The sequence below is a fragment of the Puma concolor genome, chromosome C2 (assembly GCF_028749965.1).
Source record: "Puma concolor isolate L17-30 chromosome C2, mPumCon1.1.hap2, whole genome shotgun sequence".
Lineage (NCBI taxonomy): Eukaryota > Metazoa > Chordata > Mammalia > Carnivora > Felidae > Puma > Puma concolor.
Window position 1 is genome coordinate 38,367,811 of NC_141675.1, and position 25,911 is coordinate 38,393,721.

The 25,911-nt window shown below is 34.0% G+C and overlaps 1 protein-coding gene across 3 annotated transcripts in view; it reads left to right on the forward strand.

Moving 5' to 3' along the window:
• Positions 1-25,911, forward strand: part of U2SURP (U2 snRNP associated SURP domain containing) — a 55,230-nt gene that overhangs the window by 10,519 nt on the left and 18,800 nt on the right. Inside the window, exons 3-20 of one of the 3 annotated variants that reach the window (XM_086674453.1) lie at positions 433-564; positions 3,167-3,265; positions 5,693-5,807; positions 6,281-6,414; positions 9,046-9,113; positions 9,694-9,788; positions 9,871-9,903; positions 9,998-10,080; positions 11,345-11,510; positions 11,693-11,904; positions 12,838-12,881; positions 15,975-16,079; positions 17,499-17,569; positions 17,647-17,806; positions 19,140-19,302; positions 19,708-19,787; positions 20,471-20,558; positions 21,790-21,912. In XM_086674453.1, coding sequence (XP_086530579.1) covers positions 433-564; positions 3,167-3,265; positions 5,693-5,807; positions 6,281-6,414; positions 9,046-9,113; positions 9,694-9,788; positions 9,871-9,903; positions 9,998-10,080; positions 11,345-11,510; positions 11,693-11,904; positions 12,838-12,881; positions 15,975-16,079; positions 17,499-17,569; positions 17,647-17,806; positions 19,140-19,302; positions 19,708-19,787; positions 20,471-20,558; positions 21,790-21,912 — 1,971 coding nt within the window. Of the gene's footprint in view, positions 1-432; positions 565-3,166; positions 3,266-5,692; positions 5,808-6,280; positions 6,415-9,045; positions 9,114-9,693; positions 9,789-9,870; positions 9,907-9,997; positions 10,081-11,344; positions 11,511-11,692; positions 11,905-12,837; positions 12,882-15,974; positions 16,080-17,498; positions 17,570-17,646; positions 17,807-19,139; positions 19,303-19,707; positions 19,788-20,470; positions 20,559-21,789; positions 21,913-25,911 lie in introns of those variants that run through there. The other 2 variants (XM_086674452.1, XM_086674454.1) reach the window with 2 other exon arrangements.

The following is a 25,911-nucleotide window of genomic DNA, read 5'->3' on the forward strand; positions in this document are numbered from 1 at the left end:
CATATAAGGCACTACTGCTTATCAAAGTGTGATGTTTGTCTTGAGGAAAAGATAATTGCCAGATTATTTAAGTTGAGAAATGAAAACTGGCTCCTTTTTTCATGGAATACCGTTTTTACTTGAAGGAACAACTGACAAACTGGTTAATCAGACTTGGGGGTTTGGCAGATATTTTCTTCAAAACTTAAGGGAACAGATCTGTTACTTCAAAGAAAATAATTATTTGTTACTGATACAAAATTTGAGCTTTTGGGTCTAAGTTAGAATTTTTGGAAACTTTTAAGGACTTTTCTGATAAAATCAGTGGTGATATTAAGGGATGAGAGTTTTGATAGTGTATAGTGAAATTTGTCACTATTTGGACATTTGGGTTATTTGTACTTTTAGTACTACATATGTGATTTTTAAAAACTTGTTTTACTTTTCCCGAAGATGGATGCATCGGGACCCTCAGATAGTGACATGCCAAGTCGGACACGACCTAAGAGTCCAAGAAAACATAATTATAGGAATGAGAGTGCCCGTGAAAGCCTTTGTGATTCTCCTCATCAGAATCTCTCAAGAGTAAGTGTTGATAAAGATGAGAAAAGATTAATGATTTTAATCTGTCTTGATCAAATTTGGTAGTTGAATATTTTGGTACTGGTTGTTTCATCTTGCACTATTTGGAAATAGCATTCTTTGTTGTATTTGGGTTAATGATAAACAAGTTCATGTAAGGAAATGTTTTTTGTAGCTAATATGTGAGCTAGATTTCACTTAAAATTTAAAATTTTATTGAAAAAACCAAGGAGTGTTTTTGATATAAAATGGTTAATAGTCAGATTTATTGTTCCTCCCTTATAACATTTACTGAACCAAGTGCCACATGACAGTCACTGGAAATAAACAGATGATTAAAACACAGTTCTTGCTCTTGGAGAGCATATAGCCTTGCCCTGGGAAGTAAACAGGAACAGGTACTGTTCACTCTGGCTAGTGTAGTGCCCAGGGCAATATGAGAACCCAGAGAAGGAACTTCTTTACTATATGTATCTGCAAAGTGTTCTCACGCTCTTAGTCTTTTCTATTTCAAATAGTTTTTCTTGTGATTAAATTTGGGATGCTAATATATTAATAAAAATAAAATTTGGAAATATAATAAGACAGTTATCACCAGCCAATATTAAAATTCGTAACACTTAATTTTTCTTGTTTAATGTTTCTAAGCATAAATATATTTTCATGGATGATTGTATTTCTTTGTGTAAACATTCCATAGTTTCCTTAACTATTTTTCTGTTAAGTGTGTAAATTTAGCTCTTAGGATATAAATAAAATTGGAACCCTTCCAATTTTTTTTTGGAAATTTATGGTTTTCATTGAATTTGTATGTAATTTTGCTGTTTGAACTTCTTTTTAAATGTTTATTTATTTTGAGGGGAGTGAGAGAGCGTGAGCAGGGGAGGGGCAGAGAGAGAAGGAGATAGAGAATCCCAAGCAGGCTCACTATTGTCAGTGCAGAGTCTGATGTGGGTCATGAACTATGAGATCATGACCTGAGCTGAAATCAAGAGTTGGACACACTTAACTGACTGAGCCACCCATGCACCCAACCATTTGTGTAAACTTCTGAAGTTAAAACCATAGATGCTGGGGTACCTGGGTGGCTCAGTTGGTTGAGCATCCAACTCCTGATTTTGGCCCAGATCATGATCCTAGGGTCCTGGGATCAAGCCCTGCATCAGGCTCCACACTGAGCATGGAGCCTGCTATGGATTCTCTCTCTCTCTCTCCCTCCCTCCCTCCCTCCTGTCCTCCCTCCCTCCCTCCCTCCCTCCCTCCTGTCCTCCCTCCCTCCCTCCCTCTTTCTCCCTGTCTCTCCTTGTCTCTCCCTCTCCCTCTCTCTCTCTTCCCCCTGCCAAAAAATTAATAAATTTTTAAAAAGTGCCAAAAAAGAGTCCCCAAACAAATCCAGAGATGTTGAATGATGAGCAAACGTTTTTCTTTCTACTTTGGGGAAAAAATTTAGTTTGAATCTATTTACTGAAACCTCATTTTGACTTTGGGGTTATAAATGGTTTTATTTTTTTTCAGTGACTTTAATGTAACTTTAAAATAGTTTATAGCATTTTACTCTTCCATTTTGCTTCTCTCAAGGTCAAGCCTATTTAGTTTTTTTTTTTTTAATTTTTTTTTTTCAATGTTTATTTATTTTTGGGACAGAGAGAGACAGAGCATGAACGGGGGAGGGGCAGAGAGAGAGGGAGACACAGAATCAGAAACAGGCTCCAGGCTCTGAGCCATCCACCCAGAGCCTGACGCGGGGCTCGAACTCACGGACCGCGAGATCGTGACCTGGCTGAAGTCGGACGCTTAACCGACTGCACCACCCAGGCGCCCCAAGCCTATTTAGTAATCAAGAATTTGATAAAGTCTAATTTGTTATTGGTTAACTTGTCATTTTGGTAGGCAAGAGTGAAACGTTTGGATTTTAGTTACAGATTGATATTTTAGGTTGTATTTAATAGACATTCCTCTTAAGTTTATGAATCAAAGTCTAACATTCAAATGAATAACTGAACAGCTAAAGGTCAACAACAGTTTTACTTCTGAAATCTGAAATTCTGTGATTATGTTTATAAAAACAGTGTTGTTGATGAAGAATGAGTTAATTTACTGAATTATAAAAGGAAGTGATGTGATGTAGTACCTGAAATGGGGGTTATAGATGGTATTTAGATTCTTGCTACTGAACTTTGGAAATACATGGTGCCTTCTCCCTATTTGAGTGTCTGTTTTCCATCACTACTTCTTTTCCTCAGAATCATCTGTACTTTTTCTCAAGTGCTTTTCCAGCAAGTAGGCTGACTGAGTCGGAAGCCTTGCCGTCTCCCTCTCTGCTTTATTTTTACCTTTTTAAAAGAAAATGGCTTTTGTGTGTTACTGACCTTGAGTTAGCCAATGAAGACCTACGTTAAGGAATACTTTACATCAGAATCAAGCCCAATGGAGGCACTTGATGCTTAAGAGTAGCCTCAGCTTTTCTGCTTTACAGTGAAATTTCTTTTTTAAAAGTCATCTAATCTGAAGACTTGATTACCACCTGAAAGCTGTATCAGTTGAGGTATAGGTAGCATTAAGAATGTGTATGTAGTAAATGTATGCTTTTTACTTCTTTTCACAGCCTCTTCTAGAAAACAAACTTAAAGCATTCAGTATTGGAAAAATGAGTACAGCTAAGAGAACTTTAAGTAAGAAGGAGCAAGAAGAATTAAAGAAAAAGGTAATGTTTAAATTGCATTTTGAGTTATCCTTGGAAATGTGTCTAAGTAAGTGCATGTACAAATAGAGAAATGCTTTTGAAAGTTTCTTGACCTCAGGGTATTCTCAGTTCCCACCACCAAGTCAAGTCTGTAACACAGGGTACATTCAGAGGAGTCTAGTTTGTATCCCTGTCCCCTCCACCATTTCTTATATGTAAGTTTTGGTTATTCTCTGGTCTGTTGTATAAGTAACTCTGTATAAGTATATACTGTACTCCTCTTTCCTAGATGATCAATAATATGCTATACACAGTGTACTTTCTGCATTTTGCTTTTTTCACTTAACATATCTCAGAGGTTACTGCAGGTATATTGAAATATCCTTTTTAAAAAAAATTGTTTTTAATGTTTTTATTTATTTTTTGAGAGAGAGAGAGAGACAGAGTGTGAGTGGGGGAGGGCACAGAAAGAGAGGGAGGCACAGAATCTGAAGCAGGCTCCAGGCTCCGAGCTTTCAGCACAGAGCCCGATGCGGGGCTCAAACTCAAAAGCTGTGAGATCATGACCTGAGCCAAAGTCAGATGCTTAACTGACTGAGCCATCCAGGTACACGCCCCCCACCCCCTTTTTTTTAATAATAACCTGTGTAGACATACATTAGTTTATTCATTAAAATTCTGTTGAGGGCATTTTTATTTTGGTCTTTTGCCATTACAAATAGTGCTGTTAATGGATACTGTTATGCATGTGGGTTTTTTTGCTAGTTTATCTTTGGGGTATGTATGTTTAAAGTTCATATATTTTGAGAGAGAGGGAGCGAGCGCGCGCATGCACACTGAATGGGAAGGGGCAGAGAGAGAGGGAGAGAGAATCCCAAGCAGGCTCTGTGCTGTCAGCATGGACTCTGTGGGGCTTGATCTCATGAACCATGACATCATGACCTGAGCCAAAATCAAGTGTCCAACACGTAACCAGCTGAGCCACCCAGGTGCCCCATTGGGATATATTTCTATAAGTGAGGTTACTGGGTTGAATGGTAAATGCCTAAATGTAGCTCTGTTGGGTATTGTCAGATTGCTCTCTATAAGGGCAGAGCCATTTTGCATCTCTGTCCATAATGTATGAGAGCTTGTGTCCCTATAGCCTTGCCAACAGAGGATGTTTTTGAAATTTTGCCAATCTGCTAGGTGAAAAATGTTATCTCAGTGTAGTTTTAAATTTTTATTTCTCTTGTATAAGTAAGGTTGAACAGCTTTTGTGTTTGTATCTGTGAACTATCTGCATGTATCTCAACCAGTCTTTCCAGAGATTTGTAGGTCATCTCTGTTTTAGAAACTTCACATACTGAGTATATTAACACTTCGTGACACAGGTGCAGTGTTTTTTTTCCCAGTCAATTGTCTCTTTATTTTGTTTCTGGTGTTTTTCGGTGTAGAAACTGCTTATTGTTAGGTAATCAGATTTATCAATCTTCCCTTATGATTTCTAGTATTCCATTATTGTTCTCACTAAATCTGATTCATTTGCAGTTTCTCCTAGTATGTGTTGTGAAGAATTGGCTCATTTTTACCTTTCTTTTTCAGATAGTTATCAAGTTATCCCAATATCATTCATTGAAAAGTCCCATCTGTTCTCCCTTGAGTTGAGCTATTCCTTTTATTGAATACTAAATTTCCGACTGTTATTGGATTTATTTCTTTGTTTTCTATTCTCTTCCATTGGCCTTTGATGCATACATATTTTGGGGACATTGTGAAGAGTAATAACTGCAATTTTAAGGTTCTTTTGAGATTTTTTTTTTTAAATGCCAGCTATGGAGATATTGCTGCTTCAGCTTGTAATACTCATGTCTTTGGTGGTTTATAAAGGAAATCTTTATAATCACTGAATTAAATCATCGTGCTTTGGAAATGTTAAAAACATTAATAGAATAATATATTTTATATAGTTGTCATACAGTTTGACTCCTGTCTCTTTAATTTTTTTTTTTAACATTTATTTATTTTTGAGACAGAGAGAGCATGAATAGGGGAGGGGCAGAGAGAGAGGGAGACACAGAATCTGAAACTGGCTCCAGGCTCTGAGCTGTCAGCACAGAGCCCAACGCGGGGCTCAAACTCACGGACCGTGAGATCATGACCTGAGCTGAAGTCGGATGCTTAACCGACCGAACCACCCAGGCGCCCCTGACTCCTGCTGTCTCTAAACAGATTTACTTAGGGGGTCTTTTTCTGGTTCCACAAATTGCCAGTAAAGGATCAAAGTCTCTTTCAGTTTCAATGTTAATATCTAATACCTACTAAAAATTAGGTGTTATTACTTACTGGCACTGCCTAACCTGCTTTTCCCAGTGAAGGGAAAGGTTTTGTTTACATTATTACTTGATGAGTCTCACCCTGTGTACAATAATTTTCATATTAAGTGATATTATTTTCATGTATATTTAGGAAGATGAAAAGGCAGCAGCTGAGATTTATGAGGAATTTCTTGCTGCTTTTGAAGGAAGTGATGGTAATAAAGTGAAGACGTTTGTGCGTGGAGGTGTTGTTAATGCAGCTAAAGGTTAGTATGAATATTACAGTCCTTGAGCAAATCCAAAATGTCCTAGTAGAATGACTGTAGGTAATTATGAAAGATGTTTGTTGTCTTTAGAATTTCACATTTTCTTTCTATCAGCACCCTCTAGTGTTGATATTAATCGTTAATTAGCAAAATAAATGGCCAGATATGGGTTAGAGAAATTGGAGCCAGAGAAGTTTTAAAAATGTTTAGTGCCTTTCAAGGTTGAAGACAGCAGTGCACTTTGCAAAAATTTTAATGTATTTCATAGTTTCACTATAAAATGATTAAATTAGTATTTTGTTGGAGAGTAAGGTGGTAATAAGAACTTAACTTCATATTTTGTCACTAGTATATCTTAGTGCTAAACACATTTTCCTAATTTTTGTTTATTTTTAACTAAAAATAATAAAAGATCAAATAATATGAAATTATTTTTGAAAATTAGTTTTGAAGCTTAGTATTTTAAATTTCAGAAGAACATGAAACAGATGAAAAAAGAGGTAAAATCTATAAGCCGTCTTCAAGATTTGCAGATCAAAAAAATCCTCCAAATCAGTCATCCAATGAAAGACCACCATCTCTTCTTGTCATAGAAACCAAAAAACCTGTAAGTCATAATCAAATAAGTGGCTTTGTATGTTCAGAGATGACACTGCCAATGATATTTCAGTACTTCCATTGTAAGCAGGACTTTGGTTTCTTGTTTATAATTATTTTTGCAATAGATGTTGAGTTTTGTTGCTTAATCTTTCTAGAGAAGAGATAATAAATTAGAGTAGGACATTTAGACGATATTCTTATGTTCTTTGAGCGATAAACATTTGGTGTTACTGTACTCATTGCATACTGCAAGTAAAAAGTTGACTGTATTTTATTTATTTTTAAAATTTTTTTTATGTTTATTTATTTTTGATAGAGACAGAACATGAGTGGGGGAGGGGCAGAGAGAGAGGGAGACACAGAATCTGAAACAGGCTCCAGGCTCTGAGCTGTCAGCACAGAGCCCGATGCGGGGCTCGAACTCACGGAGTGAGAGATCATGACCTGAGCTGAAGTCAGACGCTCAACCGACTGAGCCACCCAGGTGCCCCAAAAGTTGACTGTATTTTAAATAAAAAGTAATGGGATTTTTGTTTTTAAACAGTTCTAAACTGAGGTATTTAAATAATACCAGCATGTGTAGTGGCAGTTAACTTTGGAAAACTTACGTATTCCAATAATGTATCTTTTGCCTAGAACATTTTTGGTATTTATTTGGAAATACTGTCAACCGAGCGGCACTTTCTTTTAAGTATTCTTGATATTAGAAAAATTTTTATTTTTCGATGGATTTTTCATGGTAGTTGATATATAGATATGGGTCACGTCATTTGGAACCATACTTGGTGAAGAAATATGATTACATTGAAAGGTGACACTGACCTTGCATGACTAAAATAGCTCTGGATGCAAAGGAAAAAAAGCAGTTTAATTGAGATATAATTCATATACCATAAAATTTACCCTTTTAAATTATTCAGTTGTTTTTTAAATTATATTCACAGTTGTGCAAAAATCACTAATTTCTAATTGCAGAACATTTTTATTATCCCAGAAAGAAACCTTATACCTATTTTAGTCATCCCCAACCCCTGGCAATTACTAATCTCCTTTTTATCTGTTTGGATTTGCCTGTTTAAGACATTTCATGCAGATGGAATCATACAACATGTAGCCTTTTGTTTCTGGCTTCTTAGCATAGTATTTCAAGGTTCATCTGTATGTTCTGGCACATGTTAGTACCTTATTCCTTTTTATGGTTGAATAATATTTTATGGATATAGCACATACTGTTTATCCATCTATCACTTGACATTTGGGTTGTCTCCACTTTTTGGTTATTATGAATAACGTTGCTATAAACATTTGTGGGTAGGCTTTTTTTGTGGACTTACATATTCAGTTCTCAAATATATGATATATGTATTTTATATCCCTACATACACATACACCTAGGAATGGAATTCTGGGTTGTATGGTAACTATTTGTTTAATCTTTTGAGAAACTGCCAAAACTGTTTTCCAGATTAGCTGTATCATTTTATAATCCCATCAGCAATGTATGAGGGTTCTAATTTTTCCACATCTTTACCAACGCTTGTTAAAATTGTCTATTTTTAAAATTTATTTTAGTCATCTTAGTGGGTGTGAAGTTGTATCTAATTGTGATTTTGATTTTCACTTCCCTGATGATGAACATCTTTTTATGTGTTTATCATCCATTTGTAGTCTTCTGTGGAGAAATGTCTTTTCAGCTCCTTGGCCCATTTTGTAATTGAGCTTCTTGTTGTCTTTTTACTGTTAAGTTGTAAGAGTATTTTACACTTCCTGGAGTCAGGTCTCTTATCAGCTATTTGAATTGCACATGTTTTCTCCCATTCTGTGAGTTGTCTTTGCATTTTATTGATAGTGTCCCTTGAAGCCCAAAGTTTTTAATTTTGATGAAGTTTAGTTTATCTGTTTTTTTTGTACGTTGATTTTGCTTTCGATGTCATATCTAAGAAATCATTGCCTTATTCAAAGTCATGAAGTCATGAAGATTTATTCCTATGTTTTTCTCTTAGAGTTTTATAGTTTTAGTGCTTCAGTTTAGTTTCTGTGAGTCATTTGAGTGAATTTTTGTGTATGGCATGAAGAAGTTCAACTTCACTTTTTCTTGCATGTGGATATTCTAGCACTATTTGTGAAAAAAGGCTATTTTTCTCCATTGCGTTATTTTGGCACTTTTAAGACAGGGATTTCAAAAGCAGTTTTAAAAGAGGAATCCCAAAGATGTTACTGATTGTTTTACTAATTCATAGTCCTCCTACAGTGATTGTTTTGAAGAAGGGCATATTTTTGGTAGTTGTTCATGGTACTTTAGTTGGCAGTTCAGTTACTTTATGTTCATTAGTTTTGCTTCCTGTTATTCTCTAACAATATTCAGGCCTAATTATCCCAGGCTTTTAGGGGATAAAGTTAGCGAGTCCTTTACTTTAAGACTGTAGTTTGTTATTTTCTTTAATTGCTTTAATAATTGAATTGTTAAATTCTTAGTTCAAGAGAACAGGAAGGAAGTGCAGTGAAAACAGAAGTAATTTAAATAATTAGAACATAATTGGCACTAAAATAAAAATTATTTAAAACGATCTGATTATTGAACCATTCGTTTTGTTTAATCTTGTTTTGTATGAAGTATAACTTGTTATATCCTTCATAGCCACTGAAGAAAGGGGAGAAAGAAAAGAAAAAAAGCAATTTGGAACTCTTCAAAGAAGAATTGAAACAGTAAGTTTTATAGTGTGGAGAACAGCTATCATAGGTATTTTGCATTATTGGCTTAGAGATGCAGGTATGAAGAATGTAGTTTACTGATTAGTTACCACTAAACTGGCTTACCTACTATGAGGTTGTTTTAGATATTATAGTGATTTTTTTTAGGATATGTTTGAAAGTGAATTAGCATTTCATCCAGCACCTGGGTTGGTTACATCATGTAGATGCAGTTCAATTGATAGTATCTAAGTATTTAATGTCCAGAGTCCTGTTTGCAGTGGAAACAATGTAGTCACTGAGATATGGGTGAGGAGTGAGCAAACTTAACCAAGAAAGAACAAATTCTGTGGTCTTGATGTTGAATTTCCACCTTGGAAGTGGGCTTTGTATTCTAATGCTTGTTTGACATAGCAGAAATTTGCTCATGACTTATAGCTATGGGACTCACTGATCTCAGTTGTTAGTACTGGCATTTAATTATTCACAAATATTTCAAGTTCTGTGAACATGGTACCTGGGTAAGTTGTATTCTTAACAGATGTGAACGAACAAATTTTGGCTCATTGTTAGTGATTATAAATGTTTTCAACAGAATTCAGGAAGAGCGTGATGAGAGACATAAAACAAAAGGCAGGTTAAGCCGATTTGAGCCTCCTCAGTCAGATTCTGATGGTCAGCGTCGTTCTAGTAAGTGGCATTTTTTTTAATGTTTATAGTTGTGATTAACTATTCTAAAAACTAAGAATTGTTTTCTTTTCCCCTTTTAAAGTGGATGCGCCTTCAAGAAGAAATAGATCATCTGGTGGTAATACAGTTTTTTGCTTTTTTTAACTAATAAAAATTGTCCATACTTTGTATTTTGCAGGTTATAATTTTTTTTTTCCTCTTTGTCCTAGTTCTTGATGATTATGCACCTGGCTCACATGATGTAGGAGATCCAAGCACTACTAATTTATACCTTGGAAACATTAATCCACAGGTAATATTAGAAAAGTTAGATGAATGTTGACTTGTATTCTTTATAATTATGGAAGAAAACTGCTTTATCAATAAAATAAAGTCAAGAATCTAAAATAAAATTTGATGGAACTTAGGGACTATTGAAGTCTCTAAAATTACCTTATAAAATTAAGTCTTAACTGGTATGGGGTGAATTATCTTGCTGCAGTTTTTAAGGGTTTATCTCTTCTTTCTGTAACTGGACTATCTGAATTTGAAATGTCTTACTATGTGCTGATTTTATTATTTATCAAAATAGGATATGACCAGTGCTAGTCAGTGTTCTTTTGAGACTACCCCCTTCTGATGCATAGCTTGCTTCCTTAATAATGTATTTCCTTTTTCTTTCTTCATAATAGCAAACTAGTGATTTGTGCCTGTCTTTTATATTTTAATTCTTTTCCTCATTTTAGTGTTACTTGTGTTATGAGGAATGTAGTGGTTGTAATAAATAACATGCTCTTTTTAAAAGTTACATCTGTTTGGACCTCATTGTGTATTTACCATTTTTTCTTTTCTCTCTCGATTACATAGGGTGCTGGAAAAAGAAAAAGTGATTAGATTTTTTTTTTCTTTTATCACCAACATATATTTTCTCCTTTTCTTAAATGCGATAATCACTGCTGCCTGAAAAACATTGCTAAATGCCTAAATAAATCACTGCCGAAAAACAGCTTATTTTATTTTATTTTTTTATTTATTTTTTAACGTTTATTTATTTTTTGAGACAGAGACAGAGCATGAACCGGGGAGGGTCAGAGAGAGAGAGGGAGACACAGAATCTGAAACAGGCCCTAAGCTCTGAGCTGTCAGCACAGAGGCCGACACGGGGCTCGAACCCACAAACCGCAAGATCATGACCTAAGCCGAAGTCGGATGCTTAACTGACTGAGCCACCCAGGCTCCCCTGCCCCCCCCCCCCCCACTTTTTTTTAAATTTTAAAACAGCTTATTTTAGATGCAGGATCTTAAAAGGAGCAAGAGGGGATATAGCGGTGTACTTCTGATTTCTTTAGCCATCGGCCTCTTCACCCTGACCGCTTATTTGTGTTTCTGGTATGAAAAGATTTGTGAATGTCCCATGAGGGCAAGATTTTACCTGTATAGATAGAGGTCCTAGTACTTGAATGGAAAATTGTAGCATTAAAATGTCTTTTTGTTAAGTTTGCAACAATTACTTTGCTTTCTGTTGCATAGAATTTCCCTTTTTTCGCATACCAAAAAACTCTCAATCTTTTTAATAGATGAATGAAGAAATGCTTTGTCAAGAATTTGGAAGATTTGGACCATTAGCCAGTGTGAAAATTATGTGGCCTAGAACTGATGAAGAAAGAGCAAGAGAGAGAAACTGTGGCTTTGTGGCCTTTATGAATAGAAGAGATGCTGAAAGAGCTTTAAAAAATTTAAATGGTAAGAAAGTTTTTATTGTCTCTTAATAGAATTCAGACTTTTTCTCGTTCTGGAAATACTTACGAAAACTCTAGGGGAAAAATAGACCAGAAATGGAAAGGTTAAAATTAATTCAAATTATCAGTCATCTTTTATTTTCTTTTGAGAGTTACCAGGGTGACCTTTCTTTTCTTTTTTTGTAGGAAAGATGATTATGTCTTTTGAAATGAAGCTAGGTTGGGGTAAAGCTGTGCCTATTCCTCCACATCCAATATACATTCCGCCTTCTATGATGGAACATACGCTTCCCCCACCTCCATCAGGACTGCCTTTTAATGCGCAGCCTAGAGAGAGGTTAAAAAACCCCAATGCTCCAATGTTACCGCCACCTAAAAACAAGGAGGATTTTGAGAAGGTAATTTAAAAAATGTACATAGGGCCGCATCTAATTTGTAAATACTAAATCTGTGGTAGTATTTCTTTTCAATAATTTTATAGAAAATGTGTGTGTAATTTTGTTTGGCAACTCTTAAAGAAATAAGTAGATGTGTTCCCTGCCTTAGCCCGTGGAAACCCTGTATTGAAATACTAGGTCATATTTTTATTTGTGGCTACCATTCCTTTTTTGACCACTTAAGTTTTTTTTCCTTTGTCCACTATTGTATCCAGGTTTGCTTAAGTGCAATATCTAAATTAACTTTGTTCTGAGAAAGTGATACTTTGTATTTGGTTAAGTGACTTTTCAATTAGAAAGACCTAAATAGTTAAACTGTTTGGATGGCTGCTAGCTAATTTAATTCTCAAGGTCTGAGGCATTAGAGTATTTGAGAGCATATGTGGTTTTTTTTAAAAAAAACAGTTAACTACTCTAGTAAAAGCAAAGGGTGAGTATTTTCTTTTTATTAAACATAAAACCAACTTAATTTCAAGTTTATAAGAATTTGTTGGTTCTATTATGAAATAATTACACTTAAAATGACAGGGCTGGTTTTAAAGGCTTGGGAACAAAGTAGCAAACTGTATGGTCAGAGGCAAACAGTTAATTATTTCACAAATTAAAATCTTTATCTGATAATTCTCAGTGTAGTACCTATTTCAGTGCATTGATGTGCATTCTGGCAGGAATGTTCTGATTCTTTGCATTTGGTGAACATTTATTGTTCACTGAACACATCCATTTGCATTTATGTAATTGCTTAGTGTATAATTACTTCAAATGCAGTCATTGCCTGCAAAACTTGTGATTAGATGTGTAGTGTTTTCAATGCATTATGTATATTTTTGCTTGTTACTTGTTAACAATACTCACATATTCTATGTTTATTATCTGATGTGACTTCATATACAGACTCTGTCGCAAGCCATAGTCAAAGTGGTTATCCCAACAGAAAGGTACATGTTTTTCTTTATTATTACTGATCTAAATATAGACAATATCCCCTTCTGAATTAAAAAAAAATGGTGTTGAGGAAAAGGTAATATCTTGACTGAGCAATGGTTCCTTCCCAGTACTTTTTGGGGGGGATATGTGACTAACTTTAGTGTACTTTGCAATTTTATGTCCTTATCTTTTTGTTTTTATTGTTACCAATGTAGGGGATTTTATAGCTTTAGTAGTTAGAAGGTGTTTAATAGATTTAATATGGAGTTGTTAGTCTAATAATATTAGACTATTGTGATGGGAAAATAGTATTTTAAATGTATCTTAAATTGTGTATAATGTTACATTTTGACCCATCTGTTTTTTTTTCTCTTTGTTCCTGAATGATCTGTGTTTATGCAACTTTAGTTTGAGTTCTCCTTACTGAAGGGCATAGCTTTGGTTTTTTTCTAATTGATTAGGAATTACTACCAATTCATTTCATGAACACTGAATATACTAGAAACTTTTTTTCATGGTAACAAAGGTATTTGGAATTCTTTTATTTTCCTTTCTTCCTTTTTTTCGTTTTCAACATAATGATAAAGCAGAAGAATTCATGCTCTAGGTATGCTCTTGCTCAGTCAAGCTAAGCCTTTTCCCAAACACAGGAACACAACACTGGTTGAATAATAAATGAACACAAAAGAATACCAAATTCTCTTTGACATTGGCCTTGGTGAGCAACACCAGCTGAACTGTCTGCGGCAGCGGGGGACCAGGAAAACATCATGGGATGGATTGGGAAAGTATACAGTTTTTGACCAGACATTGGTACGATCGACTCCAATAAATGTGGTTTTATTATAACTGAGAGACAATTTTTTGGTTTTTTTTTTTTTTTTGGTTGTTATTGCCCAGAGTAAGATAATTGCCATTTTAAAATAAAATAATGCACTTTAAAATATATCCTCTTTTTGTACTACACTGTTTCATTCTGATAGAAAAGTCACCCTTTTAAAAATGATGTTAAATACACAATCTTTAAGGAAAAAGCTGTGTGATTACAATTCTTTAATAATCTTGAATTCGGGTTAGCAACAAACTAATTGTCAGATTTTGATTTTAAATAATCACATGAAACGTTTAAATATTTTTAAACTTTAAATTTTCTAAAATAGATTTTATCAGTTTACAAGCCTATTTAAAACTATAGTGGGTTTTTTTTCCACTGATAAAAAAGCACTCACAGGAAAGTACTTTTGTAGCATTTAAAAAGCATATATCCAGTAGTAGCTTTACATGTGGCTCAGCTTATTTCAAAACTAAATTTTGAGTAAATATTTTGTTGAAAAGTCTTAACTCACCATTACAGTGAATCCTTTGTTTTAAACTTGCTAAACCATTTTTCATCTATAATATTCAAGTCAAGTTGCATTTGACTTAATTCGTATAAGTTTCTGTATGTATAGCATTTGTCCCCCTAGTAATTGATTTTATATATTATGATATTCACATAAAATTTCCCTTCACTTCAATTTGGCACATACCAGTGGGAGTTTTGGAACTGAATCATAACTTTACATTATCTCCCTTCCCTCAAAATGATATCATTAGCTGTATGGATGCCAAGAATACATTCTTATTTGGATATCAAGAACTGCCTATTTGCAGAACTATTAATACTAGTTTTTAGATTTAAAATTGATGCTTTTGGTTTTTTGTTTTAACAATTTTGAGGTTGAATGAATAGTTTTAAATATAGTTTCCCCTTTATTAAAGATATAAACTTTCATATAATTTTTTTGATCTAAAGAGGTCAAAAAAATTAATTTTTTTCACTATGTTGAAATTTTAGTGTCCATTTAAGTAGTTTTGTTTGAAAACTGTAAGAAAATAATTATAATGACCATGAGATAAATTATTTTACTGTTTATGTACTCTGAAGCAGTGCTTTATAGAGCCAAAAAAATCTGTCTTATTCTATAACTCTATTCATATTCTAGCAATTATATGAACTTAATTTGAGCTGGGAGTGCTAAAGGTGTAATTTAGTGTGTGCCTTGTACCAAGAGCCAATATCCTTTTGCTTTTCCCAATTATTATTTGCCAACTCTGTATGTTGGGGGACTGGTGAAGTGAGAAATCAAAAGCAGCTTATAATAAGCTGAGTCATTTTTGCTTGATGCTGTAATCAATGTCTAAAATAGTGTTATATATCACATGATTTTAGGACCTAGAGTTTGAAAATAAAGATTTTCTATGAGCCCAACCAATAAAATGTACTAAAAAGTTACAAGTTTCTTTTTGGCTTAGATATTGGAAAGTAATTGTTTTGAAAAGTGGGAAAAGCATCTTACCATGTCCCTGTTTTTGGAATATTTTGGAAAGCGGACTCCATTTAAGTCTTTGGCAATATAATTGCTTCATTGAGTCATAATATGCAGGCAGAATTATACATGTCATGAGTGGTGTGAACTAGTTTGAAGTGTGATCCAAAGGGATGTTGCCTCATTAAAGGTCAGATTCAATAAAAACTCCATCTGCTATATGTGTACCAGAAAAGCACAGGAGTTGGATGGATTTTTTTATTAAATCAGGCCTTAAACTTGTTAAATAGTTCTGCTTTTTTATAAATTATAGTTATGTATATAACGTTTCAATACCACCACAAAAGTGCTTGGTTTAGGGATATTTTCTTTTAAAACTGAGATAGTATGTAAGTTTTTAGATGGCTATGATAACATGTAAGCTCTGAGTTTACTGATTTTATATATTTGCAGCTTTCCAATTAGTTGTGATTCATAATTTAATGTTTTGCATTTTGAAAATAAAATTAAGTGGCATTTAAAAAATTAAAACTTTATTGCTAAGAAGCTGTGTTGTGGTTTCCCACCCTCCCTTCTCCTTTCCTTCCCCTCCAACTCCCCTGTCCCCATTATCCCGCTCCCTCTTAATGCACAAGGAAGGCATTAACATATGCTCCAGGTTATTTTTTTGGTATAAAATTTTGTATTAGTCAGCAGAATAATCTTTTTCTGCACAATTATAGTAACTTAGGACAAGTATAGTTTTATGTAGTGGTAGGTCTGAATCCATTTTCTTTAACTGTGTTGTTGTTGTAGGAATTTACTCGCCCTGATACATCGAATGATAGAGTTTGTTGTACGTGAAGGGCCAATGTTTGAAGCTATGATTATGAACAGAGAAATCAACAATCCTATGTTCAGGTGTGCTTTTTTTCTTTTAAATTTTTTTTTACTGTGGTAAAATATACATATAACAATGTATCATTTTTGCCATTTTTACGTGTATAGTTGGCGTTAAGTACATTCATATTATTGTGCAGACTACCTCGTATAAGTGGAATCATTCAGTATTTGTATGTTGAGACTTGCTTATTTCATTTAGCATGATGTCTTCAAGGTTCATCCATGTTGTAGCATGTGTCAGAATTTCCTTACCTTTAAAGCTGAATAATAGTCCATTGCCTGTATAAACCACATTTTGTTTGTCCTCAGGTGTGCGTTTAAAAAAAACTTTTAGGGGCACCTGGGTGGCTCAGTCGGTTAAGCGGCTGACTTCAGTTCAGGTCATGATATCGCAGTCTGTGAGTTTGAGCCCCGCATCGGGCTATGTACTGACAGCTGAGAGCCTGGAGCCTACTTCAGATTCTGTGTCTCCCTCTCTCTCTGCCCTTCTCCTGCTCATGCTCTCTCTCTCTCCCTCTCTCTCAAAAATAAACATTAAAAAAAAAAAAAAAAACCTTTGTTTTTTGGAATTAAAAATATTTCCAAGAATAAAGTTCTAGAAGTTTGGGGTTATTTTTGTCGTAGGAATGAGAAGACAGTTTTAGTAAATAGGATGCACTTGGATCAGTTTTCCATCTGATTTTGATTTAGTTAACTGCATAACATTGTTTTTAGCAGTCTCTAGGAGGAAAATACTCTGTGCTTTTCAATGAAAGTCCTTCATAAGTGAGATATACTAGAATAATGGAGATTTATAGAAAATTGCTTATCTTCTGAATAGCTGTGGTATCTAAGGCATTCATTTAACACTCTCAAGTCTTTAAAATACACTGCTTTTGAAATTTCTATCTTGGGGCGCCTGGGTGGCGCAGTCGGTTAAGCGTCCGACTTCAGCCAGGTCACGATCTCGCGGTCCGTGAGTTCGAGCCCCGCGACGGGCTCTGGGCTGATGGCTCAGAGCCTGGAGCCTGTTTCCGATTCTGTGTCTCCCTCTCTCTCTGCCCCTCCCCCGTTCATGCTCTGTCTCTCTCTGTCCCAAAAATAAATAAACGTTGAAAAAAAAAAATTTTTTTTTAAATAAAAAAAAAGAAATTTCTATCTTTGGAAAATCTCTCCACTGCCAGATACAGTAGCCTACATGTAAGCGTTCAATAAAATTGATTATAAGATGCATACATACCTTCTGAGTACTAACATTAGTCACAAAGGCTGTCTGGGGGCTAGGGTGAGGAAGGGGATAGATGGCAGAAGGCAATGGGTAAGTATTTTTCTTCAGGGATCTTTGCTTTTGGTTTTTATTTTAAATGAAATAGGCAAGTAGTATTTCTGATTTGTTTATATTTACTTGAAGACACTTAATATGATTAATTTTTGTTTTTTGGGTTTGTTTTGTTTTAGATTCTTATTTGAAAACCAGACACCAGCCCATGTTTACTATAGGTGGAAGCTTTATTCTATTCTGCAGGCAAGTGGAATCAATTGCTTTGTTAATTTTGACTCTGAGTATTTCACCGTTCTAATAACATTCTGTACATTTATTAGGGAGATTCTCCGACTAAGTGGCGGACGGAAGATTTTCGTATGTTCAAAAATGGATCTTTTTGGAGGCCACCACCATTAAATCCATACCTGCATGGGATGTCAGAAGAACAAGAAACAGAAGCTTTTGTAGAGGAGCCTAGTAAAAAGGGAGCACTTAAGGAAGAGTAAGAATTTTTTTCCTTTTCTGTTAACATATTCAGAAAAGTCACTTTAATAATTGCTTTAATTAATATCTTATTAAGATGTTAACTCTAAAATGTGAATTGTTTCTTTTACTTGTGAATGTTTAGAATACCAACATTGTATTGCTTTGTAATTTTAAATATCTTGGTAAGTATAAGTATGTATTGTATTGACCTTTGTCTCTTCCTACTGATGAAGAGTAGTGATGGTCTCTTAAGCAATGATTCTCTAGCAATGGAATACTTGTGGTTTTTAGAGAAATTATATTGGGACCCTTAGAATTCTTGCCTCTCTGAATGCAACATTAAAGAGGAAAAATTACTGTAGAGCTTTGTGAAATCATATGGTTGACTATTCAAAGCCTTTCCACAAGAGTTTACAATGTGTGGCCACCATGGAAACATATTTATCAGTGCTCAGTCATTATGGGTACAGTGAAGTTAGACTGGTTTAAGAAGCAGAAACAAATACAGCTATTAAATATTAAGAGGAGGTCCTCATGGAAGAAAATTGGCTAAGAGGTTATGGCATATAGGAGTATATACTCAACTGTGTAGAGTAAATCTTAATGCTAGCTGCATTGATTCATTGTTTGTGAAAGCATTTGCTAATGGAGAGCTATATATTTTTGAAGCCTATTTGCTTCTTAAGATGTATTTTCATCATTTTTTCCAGGGATCTGCAAACTCTGCCTATAGGCTAAATCTGGCTGCCTCCTGTTTTTGTAAATAAAGTTTTATTAGAACACAATCATGCCCTCTCCCCTCCTTTTTTTTTCTTTATATTTCATTTTAACTTGTTGTCTATGGCTCCTTTGGTGTTAATAGCAGTGGAGTCGAGTAACTACAAGAGAGACTATATGATCTGCATTGCCTGAAATATTTATTATCTGATCCTTTACAGACAGTTTGTCATCCCCTGCTTTTAGCCTGTTGTGATCTGATGCAGAAGTGCTAAAGTAACTGACTTCCTTCAAAAGAAAGTAAAGAACATGAAGGCTTTTTTCCATTGTAATGGGATAATAGGACTGGGACACTCACAAACACTTCTTGCAAAAAAATGCCCATAATTTAAAATTTACTTTATTTGAAAACTAAAAATCACTGAATTATTTATTTATGAGAAAGTGTTCTTCCCCCATTTAAGTTCTTCAAAGAAATGTAATGTATTTGGGGGACTCAAATCAGACTTAACACAATTTAGTCTTCAGAATTTTATCTGAGTGGGTTTTAAAGAAATTAGTTTGTGAGCAGAAACTAATGGCATTTGAAATTTATGTCTATAAATATTTATGTTAAAAACATTTGTATTCAGACAGAGGGACAAATTAGAAGAAATCCTGAGGGGGTTAACTCCAAGGAAAAATGATATTGGAGATGCAATGGTTTTTTGTCTTAATAATGCTGAAGCTGCTGAAGAAATAGTGGATTGCATTACTGAGTCATTGTCCATCTTAAAAACACCCCTCCCTAAAAAGGTATGGGCATAATTTCTCTTTATGGAACATTAATTAAGTAAAAGAAATAATAGTTGACTTCATTTTGGATTGAAATTGGTTTCCTTTTTACATGAAGAACTTGACTGAAGAAATCTTTCCTATGCAGTCTTATTTTCCTTCTGTCTGGGAAACTTGTTATGTTAATTGATGTGCAGATTATCAACCGGTTGAAATAGAAATGAGTTACATATTTTATCCCTGCCAACGTAGTGGCTTCAGGAATGTTGAATTTCTTATAACCCTTCTAATTAGCTGTGAGTGTTATAGCTAAACATTAGCTTTATGCCACTAATTGCAAAAAATTTCAATACGGATTTTTTTTCTAGCTATATTATTTGCTGCTCGTTTTTATTTTTAATCTCATGTTATCTTTTGGTATTCTAGATTGCCAGATTATATTTGGTTTCTGATGTTTTGTATAACTCTTCAGCCAAAGTTGCCAATGCTTCATATTATAGAAAATTGTAAGTATAATGTTGTAAGCTGATATTCCTGAAATAATATTTAAGGGTAAGGAATTCAGAAGAGAGAATTATTTTGTTAATGTTAATTAATTTGAATTTCTTTATAGTTCATAGAATTTTCTAAAAAATCAGGTTGCATTCATTAATCCACTTTAAGCTAAATGTTTTCAAAGTTTTCATATTAGTTTTTTGATAAATTACACTAGAACAAATAAGCGTTAAAAAATAACTTTATATTTCTATTGCATATTTAGCCAGTTGTGTAGTAAATAAACAGAAACAATAGAAATAATAGGAGGCATAAAGGAAGAGACCAAAGACAGAACATGAACTGTTTTAATCTAGCTGTTCAATCTAACTAGTTTTTTTTGCCTTGGACAAGTCACTTAACTTTTCCTAATATAAAACAGAGGTCAGTTTAGGTAACTTAATGTATCATAAATGTAAAGTTCCTTGTTAATCAAGGAAACTAATTCTTGGCATAACCATACAGAATAAGGAGTTCAGTGTTAAGAGTTTAGACATCTTGTTATTGATTTTTGAAGAGTTACTTGATTAATCTGTGAGGTTTTTTTTTTTTTCTTTTTTTGAGTTTAAGAGTTTTTTTCATTTGCTAGCATGCTGAAGTAGAATGGGGGTTTTTAAATAAATTCTATCATAAATCTATATTCTTTGAATTTCAGTTTTGAAACAAAGTTATGTCAGATATTTTCAGACCTCAATGCTACCTATCGTACAATTCAAGGCCATTTACAGTCTGAAAACTTTAAGGTATGTTTATTTTATTTTTTTCCCTAGTGTTAAGCAGGGGGTAGGGGCTGGCAAGCACATTGGAGGGCTAGAGAAGTACATAGGACAAGTATAGGACATAATGTGCACCTTTCAGAAATTATTGTTTTAAGATTTACTGCCATTTTATCTTCAGTATCAGAAATATCTGAAATTTTGAAATATTTTATATAGTGTTGTTTTGTTCGGTGTTAAGTTTGAAGTATTTTATTTAAATGTTTTAAATATTAGTCTTTCCACAAAAAATTCAGAATATCACTTGTTTTAGAATGGTATATATAATTTGGCTGGAATAGGGACATAATTTTGGTTATTCATGCTTAGAAAATGTATTCAGTTACTTTTTATAACCTCTTTCTTTGTAAATCAGTGTTAAGAAAGCCAAACAAAAAAATCTTGCTTATAATGGAATAAATAGATATTACTTTCATGGGAGGAAGACTTTTCATGGAATGAAATTTTTAGCTATGGGAGGGTGCCTGGGTGTGGCTCAGTAGGTTAAGTGTCTGACTCTTGATTTCAGCTCAGGTCATGATCTCACAGGTGTGTGGATTCCAGTCCCGTGTTGGGCTCTGCGCTGACAGTTTGGAGCCTGCTTGGAATTCTTTCTCTCCTTCTCTTTCTGCCCCTCCCTGGTGCTCTCTCTCAAAATAAATGAACTTAAAAAAAAAAACAACTTTTTTTTTTTCTTTCCTTTTTTTTTTTTTTAGGAAATTTTTAACTTGGGAAGATGCCCAGTGACCCCACCAATTAGGGAATTTAAACAACTACATTTAAAAATTTTGACTATAAATTAGAGCTTGTAGAAAGGTGTAGGGATGGGAAGAGAAAAGTATATCCAGAATCAAGAAAGTACTTCATTGGACCATAAAGGAATTCGGGTCAAAACTTGGCTACCCTGGTATCCAACTGTCATAAATTTCTAAGTTATTCCCAGATTGTGGCCTCGTGTACCACTTGTGGTATGGGGCATTGATCTTAGATGGTTAAGAACAAAATAGTTACTGTTTCTTTTTCATTATTTTTATTTCTAATTCCCTTTTAGTTAGAAGGTGACATTGATTTTTTAAAAATATAATGATAGTTAAATTGTTTTTTATCAAGAATCTTGGTTTAAAGGAAATACAGCAAATCGTGATGGTCATTTTCATGAGATGAAGTTTGAGACATTGCCCTAAAATAATAATTTGTTGTCTTTTTCCTGTTTATTTAGCAACGGGTAATGACCTGTTTCAGAGCATGGGAGGATTGGGCAATTTATCCAGAACCATTTTTGATCAAACTACAAAATATTTTCTTAGGACTTGTAAATATTATTGAAGAAAAGGAAACAGAGGTAGGTACTCAATGTATTTGTCTGATTATTTTAGACTTGATTTCTGGGGATGCTGTATGTTACAGATGTGAATAGTATTTCTTTGTGAAAAATACCTAGTATTTACCACTAACTTGTGGATTTTTGTTCCTGGAATTGCTGGAGCCCAGGAGAGGAAATTATGTATAATAGTAATTCTCTGTTTTGTTTCCTTATGTGACAATTGGGTAACTGGGTACCTCCACATTTTTTTTTTTTTTTTTTTTTTTTTGGTAATTATTGAGTATAGTTGACATACAATGTTATATTAGTTTCAGGTGTACAGTGTAGTGATTCAGCAATTCTATACATTACTTGATGCTCACCATGATAAGTGTAGTTACCATACAATGTTATTACGATGTTATTATGTTCCTCATGCTATACTTTTCATCTCTGTGACTTATTTATTTTATAATTGGAAGTTTGTACATCTTAATCTCTTTTTGCTTCCTTTTTGCAACTACCAGTTCTCTGTGTTTAAGAGTCTATTTTGTTTTTGTTTTTTACATTCCGTATATAAATGAAATCGTATGGTATTTCTGTTTCTCTGAATTATTTCACTTAGCATAATACTCTCTAGGTCTATCTCTGTTGTCACAAATGGCAAGAATCCATTCTTTTTATGAGTGAGTAGTGTGTGTGTACGTGTGTATACCACATCCATTCATTTGTCAGTAGATACTTTGGTTATTTCCATATCTTGGCTATTGTAAATAATGCTGAAATAAAAATAGGGGTGCATATATGTTTTTGAATTAGTGTTTTTGGGTTTTTTTGGGTAAATACCCAGCAGTGGAGTTACTGGATCATATGGTATTTCTGTTTTTAAATCTTTGGGGAATCTTCATACTGTTTTCTACAGTAGTTTCACCAGTTTACATTCCTACCAGTAGTACATGATGGTTCGCTTTTCTCCACATCCTTGCCAACACTTGTTATTTCTTGTCCTTTTGATACCAGCCATTCTTACTGGTGTGAGGTGATATGTCTCCTTGTGGTTTTGATTTGCATTTCCCTGATGCTTAATCATCTACTTTCATGTTGAGCCTACTTTCATGTGTCTGTTGAGCAATTTGTATATCTTTTTTTTTTTTTTTTTTTTAAGTGTATGTCAGGTTCTTTTTTGCCCGCTTATCGGATTGTTTCATTTTGGTGTTGAGTTGTATAAGTTCTTTATATATTTTGGATATTAACACCTTATTGAGTATATCATGTGCAAGCACCACCTCCCTCTGGTAGGTTGCCTGTTTGATTTGTTGAGGTTCCTTTTCTGTGCAAAAGCTTTTTGTTTAGTGTAGTTCCAGTAGTTGATTTTTGCTTTTGTTTTCCTTGCCTGAGGAGACCTATCTGTAAATACGTTGCTAAGGCCAGTGCCCAAGAGATTACTGCCTGTTTTATGGAGTTTTATGATTTTGGGTCTCATATTTAGATCTCTAATCCATCTTGAATTGATTTTGTGTATGATGTAACAAAGTGGTCCATTTTGGTTTTTTCATGTAGCTGTTCAGTTTTTCCAGCATTTATTGAAGAGACCATCTTTTCTTCATTAAATATTCTTGCCTCCTTTGTTGTACATTAACTCTATAGGTGTGGGTTTATTTTTGGATATTCTATTCTGTTGATCATGTGTTTATTTTTGGACCAGTACCATGGTTTTGATTACTGTAGCTTTGTAGGTATCTTGAAATTTGGGATCGTCCTACCTCTGTCTTGTTCTTATTTTATTTGGCTGTTTGAGGTCTTTTGTGGTTCCATACAAATTTTAGGATTATTTGTTCTAGTTCTATGAAAAATGCTATTGGTTATTTTGATAGGGATTGCATTGAATCCATAGACTGCTTTGGGTAGTATGGATATTTTAACAATATTCTTCTAGTCCGTGAGTATGGAATATCTTTTCATTGGTTTTTGTCATCTTTGGTTTTTTCCATCAGTTTTTATAGATTCCAGAATATAAGTATTTTACCTCCTTGGTTAAATTTATTCCTAGGTAGTTTTTGCTTTTGGTGCAGTTGTAATTGGGAATATTTTTGTAAGCGCTCTTTCTACTACTTTGTAATTAGTGTATAGACATGTAACAGATTTCTGTATATTTTATATCCTACAACTTTACTGCATTCATTTATTCTAATAGTTTTTTTTGGTGGAGTCTTTAAGGTTTTCTATGTATAGTTTGTGTCATCTGCAAATAGTTTTATTTTTCCCTACCTATTGAGATGCTTTTTATTTCTTACCTCATTGCTGTGGCTAGGACTTCCAGTGCTATGTTGAATAGAAGTGTTGAGAGTGAACATCCTTGTCTTATTCCTGTTCTTTCAGTTTTTCACTATTGAATATGATGTTAGCCTGTGGGTTTTCATATATGTCCTTCATTATGTTAAGATATGTTCTCTCTAAAACCCACTTTGCTGAGTTTTTATCACGAATGAATATAGTATTTTGTTAGATGCTTCTTCTGCCCCCGCTGAGATGATCATGTGGTTTTTGTCCTTTTTTGAATGTGATGTATCACATTGATTGATGAGTGTTGAACAACCCTGACATCCCAGGAGTAAATCCCACTTGATTACGGTGAATGATTGTTTTAATGTATTGTTGGATTTGGTTTGCTAATATTTTGTTGAGGTTTTTTGCATCTGTGTTCAACAGGGATATTGGCCTGTAGTTTTCTTTTTTTAATGTCTTTATCTGATTTTGGTGTCAGAATAATGCTGGCCTTACAGAATGAATTTGAAAGTTTTCCTTCTTCTATTTTTTGGGATAGTTTGAGAAGAATAGGTTTTGACTCTTTTAATTGTTTGGTAGAATTCACCTGGAAAGCCATCTGGTCCTGGATTTTAATTTGGATTTTTATTTTGACTACTGATTCCAGTTTTGGAGATTGAATGTTTTTGCGAAGTTATCCATTTCTTCTATGTTGTTCAGTTTGTTGGCATATGATTTTTTCATACTATTTTCTTATAATTCTTTGTATTTCTGGGGTATTGGTTGTTATTTCTCATTCATTTTTATTTTATTTATTTGAATCTTCTTTTTTCTAGATGAGTCTGGCTAAAGGTTTATCAATTTTACTTATCTTTTCAAAGAACCAGCACTTGGTTTCATTGATTTAAAAAAAAAAAATTTTTTTTAGTTTCTATTTTGTTTGTGTCTGCTCATCTGTTTTAGTCCCACTAGCTTTGGCCTTTGTTCTTCTTTTTTTAATTCCTTTACATGTAAGGTTAGAGTGTTTATTTGATATTTTTCTTGTTTCTTGAGGTAGGCCTATATTGATATAAACTTCCCTCTTAGAACTGCTTTTGCTATGTCCCAAAGATTTTGGACTTGTTTTTTTTTTTTTTTTTTCCATTTTCTTTGTCTCCATGTAGTTTTTGATTTCTGATGACTTTTTTTAAATGCTTATTTATTTATTTTGAAAGAGAGAAACCACAGGGAGGGGCAGAGAGAGAGAGAGAGAGAGAGAGAGAGAGAGAGAGGGAATCCCAAGTGGGCTCCGTGCTGTCAGCGCAGAGCCCAACGTGGAGTTTGATATCATGAACTATGAGATCATGACCTGAGCCAAAATCAATAGTTAGACGCTTAACTGAGCCACCTAGGTGCCCCCTGATCACTGTTTTTTTTTTTTTTTTAATTTGATGACATGAAAAGATACATGATGCATTAGTTGAAAAAAGGAACTAATAAAGCAATATGTAGCTATATAAGTAAATATGTACATGAAGAGATGCACCACAATGGTATCAGATTCTGTTCATCACGATTCTGTTGCTTTTCACCTCATCATTGTTTCATGAATCCTTTGTCTTCCGTTCTACCATCCTCATCCAGTTATCTTTTCACTTTCATTCCTATGAGATTCTAATTAGCCCCCCTGTTCCAAGCACATGGTCCTCGTTTCAGTTTCTTAAGTATACGTTTCCTTCTACCATAAACCTTTGTAAATATTCTTGCCTCTCTCTGAAACATCTCCTGTTTACC